Source organism: Limanda limanda, chromosome 6, assembly GCF_963576545.1.
Source record: "Limanda limanda chromosome 6, fLimLim1.1, whole genome shotgun sequence".
Lineage (NCBI taxonomy): Eukaryota > Metazoa > Chordata > Actinopteri > Pleuronectiformes > Pleuronectidae > Limanda > Limanda limanda.
The window spans coordinates 27,864,835-27,876,722 of record NC_083641.1 but is presented as its reverse complement, the minus strand read 5'-3'; the positions used below and the strand labels follow the sequence as shown (position 1 = coordinate 27,876,722).

The 11,888-nt window shown below is 48.4% G+C and overlaps 1 protein-coding gene across 3 annotated transcripts in view; it reads right to left on the bottom strand.

The window, feature by feature from the left end:
* Window positions 1–806: 806 nt before the first annotated feature.
* The window catches only part of LOC133003470 (spectrin beta chain, non-erythrocytic 4-like), a 44,042-nt gene continuing 32,960 nt past the window's right edge, over window positions 807–11,888 (bottom strand). The window contains exons 27-42 of one of the 3 annotated variants that reach the window (XM_061073220.1): window positions 11,326–11,415; window positions 10,899–11,177; window positions 10,404–10,534; window positions 9,801–10,005; window positions 9,371–9,616; window positions 8,922–9,056; window positions 7,868–8,165; window positions 7,449–7,585; window positions 7,088–7,172; window positions 6,763–6,959; window positions 5,602–6,635; window positions 5,452–5,515; window positions 5,053–5,315; window positions 1,772–1,942; window positions 1,507–1,549; window positions 807–1,123 (exon numbers count right to left, since the gene is read on the bottom strand). In XM_061073220.1, coding sequence (XP_060929203.1) covers window positions 824–1,123; window positions 1,507–1,549; window positions 1,772–1,942; window positions 5,053–5,315; window positions 5,452–5,515; window positions 5,602–6,635; window positions 6,763–6,959; window positions 7,088–7,172; window positions 7,449–7,585; window positions 7,868–8,165; window positions 8,922–9,056; window positions 9,371–9,616; window positions 9,801–10,005; window positions 10,404–10,534; window positions 10,899–11,177; window positions 11,326–11,415 — 3,678 coding nt within the window. In that variant the 3' untranslated portion in view covers window positions 807–823. Of the gene's footprint in view, window positions 1,124–1,497; window positions 1,550–1,771; window positions 1,943–5,052; window positions 5,316–5,451; window positions 5,516–5,601; window positions 6,636–6,762; window positions 6,960–7,087; window positions 7,173–7,448; window positions 7,613–7,867; window positions 8,166–8,921; window positions 9,057–9,370; window positions 9,617–9,800; window positions 10,006–10,403; window positions 10,535–10,898; window positions 11,178–11,325; window positions 11,416–11,888 lie in introns of all 3 variants that reach the window. The other 2 variants (XM_061073221.1, XM_061073222.1) reach the window with 2 other exon arrangements.

Here is an 11,888-nt window from a genome sequence, read left to right as displayed (position 1 = left end):
CTGTTCGCCCCTCCTTCTCCTAAACCATTCTCTTTCCATCTTCCTAAAAACCGGACAGTAGCTGTTCAGCAGCATTGATTCACTCGTGATGGGTTTGGACGACTGTGGTGTTTGGTATCAAAGTGAACCAGTCTGAGTTCCACGTATGTTCGTGGTGAGACCGCGAGACAGATGAGACACAGCGGAGAAAAGAGTTAACAAAAAAGTTTCTCTAAGTTTGTGGGTTTGTTAAACATTTTGGCATAATTTCATTCTCTTTCGATTTCCGAGGAGTAATAAGACATAGTGTAAGATGTCTTAACTTACGGACGGACAGATAGATACAGTCGATAGGACAGACAGACGAGAAATACATACAGATAGAGCTCATCTCACAGAAAAGAACAAACAGTATGTCGAACAGTATGGGCTACGTTTTATCAAACAACCAGCAATCAGTAACAGCCTTCAAGTTAACGTGATGCATGTCCCGTCTCTCTCTTGCGTTAATGCTGCCCGGGGGTCAGCAGCACAAAACTCCACCCTCGGCGGTTCTCTGAAAAGGCCACCAGGGGGCGTACAGTGACTCTGTGTGGTCTCACAGAGACACAGAGGAGAGAAAGAGAGGGAGAAAGATGTCTCCTGCTCCTCATTCATCCTGTCCTTCCTGTGAATGAGCCTGGGTCAGTCCCTCTGTCCTGTGTGTCACTTTCCATCCAAACACAACCTCTGTGTTGACAGTGCTGGAGGCGGAGAGGAGGAGGGGGGCGTTCACTACCAGTCTACAGCCCCGCCTCCCTCCCGGAGTTCATACGCTTCAATCCCGACCAATCTGTCGCCCGGCTCACTTTTTCTTACCAGACTTCTCTGAGCGCTTCCCTTCCGACTTCCCGCCTCGATCTGACCTCTCTGACCTTTCGCCTCGCTCCCTCTCCTTCTCCTTCTCCTTGTCTGCCCTCTCGATCCGGTCGCCCCGGTCCGAGCGCTCGCCGCCTCGCTCTGATTGGTTGTCTGCCTTGCTGCCGTCGCGGCGCGTGCCCTCGTCGGTGGATGAGGTAGTTGGTTGGGGCTGGCCCCATTTGGCAATGTCCTCGTGCTCTGTAATACTGGCGGTGATGTTGTTCACCCACGCTTTGAGGTCGTCCTGGTGGGAGAGAGGGAGGGAGGGAGGGGAGGGATCAGCTGATTGGTCATTTACTGCTTTTGTCTCTTATGTTACTTTAAAGGTTCAATGTGTAAGATTTAGCTGAAAGGAATCTTTTGGTAGAAATCCAGAGCAGGTCGTCTCTACGGAGGACGCCATGTTTTTTTAGAAGCCCAAACTGGACAAACTAAACCTCTTAAGTCTTTATCACCACAGGTTCTCTCCCATGTTTGGAAGAGGAGGGTGAGGTGAGGAGTACTCCGCTGCAACATCACCCTTCACCACTAGATGTCACTAGATTCTACACACTAAACCTTTAACTGACGTGTGAACTCAATCCCCTGCTGCAGCTCCGTCAGACAGAAACAAAGAACATATCTCACCTCATCTTTAGCATGAAACAAAAACTCGCTGCCATCCTTCGTTCTGCAATGAAAGGAGAGTTTCAGACAGGAAGCTGTAAACCAGAATCAACACAGGCCCGTTCCAAACTGACAGGTTTAAAACAGACACTGCACGAGTTGACTTCGTTTAACCACCAGTGACACAGTTCTTACAATGTTTATCATGTAAAAGTTCCAAATTGCACGTGATGTCATCTCAGATTTGTTAAAAAGCAGCACATGTGAGTCTGAAACAGTTTCTCACTTGAGCGTGAAGACGTTCTTCTTCTTCTTGTATCCGTTGGTGACGTCGCAGTGGCAGTGGGAGAGGTTGAGCATCGGCTCGTTGTTGTAGGCCGTGGCGGTGTTCTTAGCGTCCTTGTAGAAACCCATCTCCCCTTTGTTCAGCACGCAGTACAGGTTGACCCATGACCTGCTGTGGTGTGGAGAGGCCGGGAGGGAGAGTGGAGGAGGAGAAAGAGGGAGGAGGGGAGGAGCACGGGGAAGGTGGTGGTTGGGGGGGGGGGGAGATGCGAGGAGTCAGGCGGAGCTGCAGAGTTGCTCTTGTTAAGCTAACACCTCACTCACCTGACCAGAGCAGACAGGTCGGTGGGCGAGAAGGACCAGCGCCAAGAAGGAAGGAGGAAACACACTGCTGAACCAACACAGACGGACGCACAGACAGACGGACGGAGGGGCGGGGGGGGGGGGGGGGGCGGAGGCTAGTTAGTGTGGGGGGGGCTCATATATGACTTACCTTGGAGGAGACGAGAGGAGCCACCAGCAGCACAGAGGGCGAGAGGAGGAAGGAGAAAGAGGAGTTTGGTTAAAGGACATTTTGGCAACAACACAAGTTTATCTGGTATCACTCTAATACTTATTTTCCTTATGTGAGCACGTTTACATGCACAAAGCATTCCAGTTGATAGCTTACACCCAAATACAGGTATTATTCAGGGCCCGATGTTTGAGTGCAGCTTCATGTCCAGATTTAAAATCCCTCTGTGAACTCCGACTGGAGGAGACCAGCGGTGCATGGGATCTGCCTTGTTGAATTTAAAGAGGGGAAACCAGGGCAGATAATAAAAAGCTGGTTTTTGAAATCCCCACAGAATCATCAGTGTCAGAAATGTTAAAATCCTACTCACAGGTTTTTAAGCACCACATAATTTTAACAAACATTAACAAAACAAGAATTTTAACGGCAAATCTTCATTGTGAGCTTATTAAAGTTTACTACACAACCTCCTTAAGGATTTCTCAGAATGAAATTTGGAAGCTTAAAACCATTGGAGTTGTTGAACACTAATAAATAAGACTTGTTTGTTAAAATAGTGTTCAGCATGTTACAGAAAACCTTGAGAACATGTTTCAGCTTTTCAGAAAAATCCAGAACAATCGCAGCTCGAGGCTAAAAGCGACGTGAAACTTCAGCGTAAAGCTATCGTCCAATGATGGATGTCTATGAAACTATTTGAAATCTCTCACTTCATCGCTTTGCTTTAACGACTTAGCACCATTCACACGCACTGTATGTTTTCATAGAGAAAACGTGGTTATCCTGAATAACACCAGAGTAATAATGTGCACGTAAACAGAGCAAACAATAAGTCGAGCGAGGAGCCGTTCAGAGATTCACATCTGAGCAGGATTCAGCCACGGTTATGCTTTACCTTAACATGTACATAGCAGGGCATGTACATACGAGACATTCATCCTCTGGCGTGAGAGGACGCATGCGTGGGACTCGTCCTGAGCTGCAGGGAATGAGCTGTGTAGCGGTGCGTGGTCAGTCCAGCCACTACAGGGCCGTGCAGAGAGAGACGTCTGCCTTCTGTGTCTCTCTCTGGAGGAAGCAGGGCAGTCATCTGTGGAGGCCAGTGTGAGTGTGTGTGTGTGTGTGTGTGTGTGTGTGTGTGTGTGTGTGTGTGTGTGTGTGTGTGTGTGTGTGTGTGAGTGTGCCATCAGTACTTTCTCAACCTTCACTCCGACAGCGTTCCTCAGCCGCTCAGTCTGTGTGATAACCAGCCTATCACTGCTGCTGTGTGTTGGATCAGGAGGCACCAGAAGCATCATGCAGGATCGTTTGACATGCCGTGAGATTTCTGTGAGCTGCTGCTGGAAGTCGTATAACTTATAACAAAGACTGAGGATCAGTGACAACGACACACATCGAATCTCCTGAGGTTGCAGCCTGATATGAGGTTTAACGTAAAGTGTCTCCTGAGCTATTTGATGCTTGTGTCCTGCTAAACTACAAACTACCAGCTCTGCTGAATGAATTAACATTGAGACCATTTGAAATATAATATAATGAGGGAATAATGTGATAATTCTTCAATACAGATCATCAACTAATGGTCACTTTCTAAATGAAAAAACAACTTGACGTATTTTACAGCAAAGAGATTTACGAGGCAGGCAACACACACCACAACATATAGTGATAGATTAGTCAATAGGAAATATAAATCTTAAAGCAACACTATGTAACTTTTACTAAGCAACAGCGCCCTCTGCAGCCACACATGGGGATTCATTAGGTTCAAGTCTATCAATGTGTTGAGCTCTGACTGTGTTGAACTGAAACACAAGTGAACGCTGTATATTACCCATGATCCTCTCCTTCCTGAACCTGAAGAGCTGCTACTGTACCAAATCCACCAAACTCTCTTCATAATAAAGAGTTAAACTCTGGTTTTTAATAACCTCTGAGTCTTTTGAACTGATCTCAGTTCAGCTTCACTCTTCAGCTGCAGCTGATGGTGACAGTTGAAGCTGAGACTCTCAGTCAGTTCTTCTCTCAGGAGATGGAACCCACTCACTGAACCATCCCAGTTTCATCAAGCCGCTGGTTTAATGGGAAGTTGCATCGTGTTGCTTTAGAGAGAAAGATGCCCTGAGAGCGCTAACCTCCACCAAGGCGAACGCCAAATCCCGCCATGTTAAAGTAAGTGAAAATAAATTCTTGGATCCACTCGTTCAGCCTGATCCATTCATAAGATCCTTGGGTCACACCCCATCTCTCAATTAATAGCTTTAGCATAATCCTGCTGAGTGACTGCTGGATAAATAAATAAAAATCCAATAATCTAAACGTGTTCCCCTGAACCACATCTCTATCGTGTTGACACATATATGCTGAGGCAACTAATGAGGCATCATGTGTTAGCAGGGAGTGTGTTAGCTTGGCATGCTAATATCATGCTCCTGTGTGAATCTGGGAGAGGAGGGAGGGGGGAGGGGGGGAGGGAGGTCGGCTCTGGTGTCATGAGGAACAGAGCAGCAGGTACGACCCGACTTGGGTCAAACAGGATCTGATCAAACTGATTGAACTGATTTCAATCCTTCAACTAAATCCAACATTTATGTGAATTGCTTTGAATTTATTTTACTTGTGTTTCAGTGAGAAATAACCTGAATGTAACCTGTTATTTGACCAGGAACACGTCTGATACTCATGACACTCAGCAGCCGTCCTCCTCCTCCATGACCCATCCATCCTTTCCACGTGTCAGGATCTTCATTCTGACCCTGGACACCCACCTGTTGGTGCTCTTCTTCAGACTCTCGATGTCCAGCTTGCGGAACAGGAAGCCCTCTTGGTGTGCGGTGTGCGCCGGCGGCTGGGGGACCGCCGGGCTGCTCTGAGCCGGAGCGGACCTGGACCGCCGCGTGGTCGTCGCCTCTCCGGCCTCTTTGGGTCGTGGTCGCCGCCGTGGTTTGGGTCTGTCCCGAGCTCGGGGTCGGTCGGGACGGGAAGACTTCTCTGACGTCCCGTTGGAGACTCGGGGAACCTCGCCACGGGCCTGGAGGCAGAGAGGGTCGACAGTGACACTGATGAACAGATATAGTGATGGTATGATAAATGTTTTGTTTTCTATTTTTGTGACAAACACTGAGAAACACTGTGTGAATGAAACGCTCATGACATAAAAACCAGACCTGTGCTGCTTCTCTTTCTTGCAGCTGCTCTACAATTTCTGCCATGGTGGATCTCTTCTCTTCTCTCGCTCTAGATAAAATAAAAATTAGAAAATCACACTGGAATTCACCTGAAGATTGTGCACGTTTCTTTTCCACACAAAGTCTCACCCTCCTGCTGAGCGCCTGTCTGAGTGCTCCTTCGCTGTGTCGTGCTCACTGGACTCCTGTCTCTCCAGCCGGGTGCGGTCCCTCTCTCTCCTCCGGCCCTCGTGGCCCCCCGGACCCTCGTGCTCGCTGGACGTTTGTCTCTCTAACGTCCGCTTGTCCCGCCTCTCTGCGTGTTCCCTCCACACCTCCTGAGGCAGCTCGTCCCTGCGTGCTTGGATCAGCTGCTCGCTGGACAGCTGCCGCTCTATCTTGTGGTCCCGGTGGTCTCTGTGTGTCTGGACCTGGGGCTCGGCGTGGCCCAGCGGGTCGGTCCTGGACCCCCGGGGGCCTCTGGTGGGCTCGCTGTGCAGACGCTCCCGCCCCGGCTCCGTGAGCACCACCTCGGCCATCACCGCCATCTCCACTTTCTCTGTACATATCTCTCCCATCATCATCTCTCTCTCCCTCCCCCTCTCCCTCACCTTCTCCAGCCGGCTGGCCACGAGCAGAGGCGTCACCACGTCACCCAGGTGTTTGATTTTGGGCTGCCTCAGGTACGGAGACGATTTCACCTCCAGCTCCTTTGTTACCTGCACTGGCTGGAGGTGAGTCATGGCTTTGGTCGCATGCTCTCTGGCCGTACTGACGCCTTCTCGCGCCTGATTGGCTGAGACCAGCATGGCGGCTGTAGCAATAGATGCGATTGAGGAAGGTGTGGGCTGGCCTAGTCCTGCAGCCACACCCACCACGCTGCCTTGCCGCGCCTCCAGGGTGTGGCGGTAGCTGGAGCCGTTCATCACAGGGGAATAGTTGCCGACTGTCGCCCCCAGCCGGCGAACCACAGAAGAGGGAGAGGGTGAAGGCGTGGCGGGGGAGGGCGAGGGGGGGGAGCTGGCTTCGTTCTGTTCGTAGATGGTCTGTCTCATGACGGGGGAGATGGGGATGCGGGGGAGGGTGGATGGATTCAAGCAGGCGTCCTGGGGGTCCAGGAAGACCTTCCGACCCAGCAGAGGAGTCGGGGGGAGTTTACTTTGCTCTGCTTTCAACTTCTCTACCTGCAGGAAGAAAACAGAACCAGTGTTAGCATCAGACAGTCACACAGGACTCTGACATGAGTGGATGATACTGATGACACAAACATAATGATCGTGATGATGATGGTGGTGGTGATGATGATGTTACCGTGGTGATTCGTCGCAGGGAGCTGAACCGCTCCTCCCAGGTAGCAGCGGCCTTGCGGAAGGCTTCATGTCGACGAATCAGCTGCTCCACCTCGTCCACGCTGGCGCCCAACTCACAGCTGCTGATGAACGGCTCCTGAGCCGTCAGCCACGCCTCGGCCACCACCGCCTCCTGGGCGAACTGATGGACCTCCAGCACTGAAGGGAGGAGACACGGCATTTCAAAGAGGAAATTAACTTCACTTCTATTCTCTTTTCTTTCACTTCAGTCTCCTGTCGTACATCTGTGTGTTTATATAAGATTTAGGGTTTGTGTGTGAGCTCACTTTGCTGTAGCGCTTCCCAGTGCTTGTCCCACTTCTCAGACAGATCATGTTGCTTAGCAACCACCTTGTCCAGCTTCTCCTTAATCTGAGAATTGAAATCATTCATTTATTTAGATTGAAAACCAGATTTGAGGATTTATTTCATCAAACTTTTAGGTCAAAGTAAAGGTTTCATAAAGAATCTGATTCATGGGTTTTCATCTGTGTTGCTTGAATTAGAGATAAAGACCAGTATCTTTAAAGTTCACAAGATGCTGGCCACTTGATTTGTAAATGAGTTGCTGTGTACAAAACAAAAAGTAGTTAAATGTATATTATTTCCACTCAAGTATATAATCTTCATCATGTTTCCTCATCGCACCTCTTCAGCTGCAGGGTTCCGAACGGCCAGCAGGGTCTTTCCCATTTCAATACACGTGACAACGCTCCGACTGCGAGCCTCGATCTCGCCTCTCAGACTCTGGTGATAATTCATCAGCACCTCCACTGAGGACACATCTCTGCACAAACCACACACACACACACACAAACACACACACACACACACACACACACACACACCGAGACAAACACCAACACAATGCTTAGATTTGAACATGAACCACACTGAATACTAAGGTCCAACCTTTGAGTCAGAATTCCGTCTCAACGATCACTAACTTTATTCTTAAACTACTAAAACTGTTATTTGCAGCTCAGTGTACGAGAGATAACAACCACAAACAAAGATGATGAAAGCAGAAAGTCTTTCTGATCCTTATAGATTAATGCCTGACACACTTCTAGTGCTTGTTGTAACCCTGCGGTTGACACAGATCCTGTGTTGAAAGTACCTGGGCTTCTCTCCTGTCCCTATCTGACAGAGGATCGAGTCCATCCACATGATCTGGTCTCGGACCATGCCGAAGAACCTCAGCTTATCGGTCTCGGTGGTGATTTGCACTCGACACTCTTCACAGGACGTCAGCAGCTCCTTCCAGAACTGCATCACCTCGTGCTCACGGCAGGCGATGGCTTCGGCCTTCTCTCCGGCGTACACCGTCCTCAGCTGGGCCGCACTCTCCTGCAGCTGACGCACCTGGAGGTTTGGAGAGCAGAGTTTATCAAGGAGCTACGCTGAACCAGGAAGAAGCAGATCTTCAAAAAAAAAAATGGAAAGACCAAGAGTTTGTTTTCCGAATGACGCAGAAAGCACAGCTGCTCTGACAGCTGCGTTCAGCGGAGGCCAAACCGTCGGGCTGTGTCACCAGAGATGAGAAAGCACAGCTGTGATTCTGCATCTTTCTTCAGTGAAATGCACTTTTCTCCAGGTGCATGACAGAGACTCGACAAAGCACAACGAAGTGCAGAGTAAGAGGGAAGTTCTGCAGTGAGTCTTCAGACTCACAACTAACCAGAGATCTGTACTATTGGTCTATTTTCTATTTAACTCTCATCAGACCAACTTTGCTGCCAAATCTTTAACACTAAACTCTTTGTTATGTGAAACAAAATACATCAAGATAGAAAACAATGTCAACATAACAGGCTCATAATATACCGTAGCTTTTGGAGAGTATGAAGAGACATGAAAATAAAAACAGTCGTCATTATTTGCGATTGTGCTGATTCAAAATCATCATCTCCACATGATGTGAATGTAATTCATGGTGTTTGCTTAACAAACATCTGCTGTGAATCTGGAAAAAAGCTAAATTAGCATTAGCAGAGGTCTTTGGCGTAATACACAGTGATCATCTTGAGGGAAGTCTTTGTGACTCTCCCCTGCGTGAGTCCCGAGGAGTCTGAATATTGCAGCGAGTGAATTGTGGTGCTCGTGTGCATGTTGCTGTACCTGCGTGACCAGCAGCTGGATGTCCTGCTCGAAGCTGTGCAGGAGTCTCTGCAGCGTGCTGGTGTTGGCCGTGCTGCCCTGCCGAGCCCGGACCTCTGGCAGTCTGCGATGTTTGTCCTCAATCTGAGCCAAAACCTGAAAAGAATGAAATATAAGCCGCGAAAAATGATCTAGCTCGTAAGTCTCTTTTCTAGATCGTATCACATGGTATAATCATCATCATCATCATCATCATAGAAACTGGACAGAAAAAAGGAAATTATTCTAACATCAAAAACAGCATGTGCTGCTAAGGGAGGCCTTTACTTTGATGCATAATCTGCATAATTATGTCCCTTTTTTCAATTTTTTTAAGCTGTTTTAAATCAATTAGAATCAAACAATTCAACTCCATCAGGTTTCCGTGTCCTGTTACATTTCCCTGCATCACAGCACGTCAGCTCTGTTACCTCTCGGCAGTCGGAGAAGAACTTGTGCAGCTGATGTGAGGCGGCGAGCATCTGAGCCCGGGTCTCGATGAGCTCCAGCAGGTCGGCCCAGGCCTCGTTCACGCCGTCCTTCCACTCCGCGATGGTGGCCGCCTCCGAGTGGCCGTAGTCGATGAGCTCGTCCACCATCTGGTTGACGGCCGTCACGCGCTCCTGCCCCACGCTGCCGGTCTCCGATGCAAACTCCGTGAACTTCTCCTGCAGGACCTGGAGGTGGTGATGGGAGGTTGAGAGAGGAAAGACAAACATCTAGAAATCTTGAGTTAGTGTAAAATAGTAATTAACAGCAGTGACTTCACTTAATAAATAAATCAAATGAGACTTTTTTTATTTCCAATATGATTTTAAATGAATTATTCATCCACATTCCATCATCCGTCCACACACTTACTGTCACATGCTCGTAGTCCTGACCCAGTTCCGGCGAGCTGGCGACCACCTCTCTCTGAGCGATCCACTGCTCCAGCTCGTCCACCTCTCTGTTCAGCTGGTAGAGCCAGTACTGCTGCTCCAGGCGGCTCTTCCTCTCCTCCACCAGGTCCTTCAGGGACACGTACAGACGGTCGATCTGCGACTGGCGCTTGCTGATCTGCTCGCTGTCGAGAGAAGCAGAGAAACTGTGTCAGGTCACGAACAGACAAACAGGGTGTGCACCTGCAGAGCTGCTGCTTTACTTTAAACTAGAGATGCACCGATTGCAATTTTCTTGGCCGATTCTGATTATAATGGACAGCATTCACAAACATTTTCTAACTTCTCTTTAATGATTCTCAGTTCTGTTCTTTATACTGATTACAAACCACACACGACCAAATCAGTAAATAAAATGGCTCTGCCTCTGTTAACGGAAATTGCTCTTGATGAACTATTAAACATCTGGCTCGTTACACAGGATGGGCTGGTTATGATTCAGATGAGTTCTTAGGTTTGTATTGAATTAGGTCAGCATTGCAGCATTTCCTCCTGGACTGTGTCTGGTTTTCTACATGCTCACAAGTCCGGATGCCCCATCTCCAGCAGCTGCCGGCACTGCTGCGACAGAAGGCCGATGGTCTCAGCATAGTCCTCGATGGTCTGTTCCAGGACCAAGTGTTTCTTCAGCAGCTGCAGGGTGCTGGGCTCGTCCTGAGGGGGGGGAGGAAATGACACGCAAGTTTTACTTTACACACAATAGTCTATACGCAGCATAAATCTTCTATACTGCACTGCTGAGGATTTAAGATCATGTGTTTGTGCCTCTCAGGAATGTGTGCCTTCAGAGTCGCTCTGCTAATAAGTTAAACTTCATGAGGAAACTATTTCATGAAGCTCGTTCAATCAATCTCAGTTCTCTCACTCTCAGCTGATTGTGGGCGTTCCTAATGGCCAATCAGATTCTACCACAGTCTCTTCCAGCCCATCATGCGGCTGCTGTTAAACTTTAAATCCCAATTAATTAGTTGTTGTTAACTGAAAAGCCAAGAATGTTTCAGACAATCCTCCCGCTCACCTTCCCCTTCTCCTCGTTCATCATGTGCAGCTCCTGCTCGCTCAGCCAGGCCTCCACCTCGGCCGTGTCGAAGTAGTACTGCTGGGCCTGGTACATGGCGTCCAGGACCAGCTGCCTCCGCTCGGTCTCGGCCCAGAGCAGAGCCCACAGGTGGGCCAGCTGGTCGTGGCCCGCCCGGACGCAGTCGGCCTCGGGGCTGCGGATGGAGGCGATGATTCCCGCCCTCTCCAGGACGTCGTCAATCCGGCTCATGTGGCCGTGCAGCTCCCTCTGAAGAGTCTGGAGGAGAAGACGAGGGTCAGTTCAGGAAAGTTGAAGATAGATGATGAGATGTTGCACAACAGGCGAAAGGTCAACAGGGGGGTTCAAACTTAAACTTCTCGTTAAAGGCTGCGGTCAGAATCACCAACTCTTCTGACTTCCTCACCTGATTCTTCTTCATGAGCTGCTGGACGGACTGCAACGAACAACCGTGCTCCTGAGACATGGCCATCGGGAGGCGCTCCTGGATCCACAACTGCAACCATAACACATGGTAGTCAATATTTGAAAACAATGATTTTGTGAACGTTAATGCACCATCACAGTAATACAAACATATGTGTCTGAGGTTGAAGAGATTCAAGAAATTAACATGAACCTGTCAAGTCCCAGATATGCTCAGAAATGTATACGAAAATAAAATGTATTTTTTAGAAAGAACTGAAAATGTAATATTTGAATATCCTCCCTAATCTCATTGATAACTGTTGATAAATGAGCTGCTGGCTGTGATTTGATTTACACATGAATCTAATTAAACAGTCAAAATACAACAGGAATATAGATGCATCTTTAAAACGGTGTGTATATCAATAACTGGTTGAATTGTTGGTTTGGAGCAAATCATTAAAGATTTTCATTTTCCTATTGTATTAGTGCAGTTTGAATAGAAACTAATCATCCGGTTGTAGCAAGAGTAAAGATACTTTCATTTCACATTATACATTT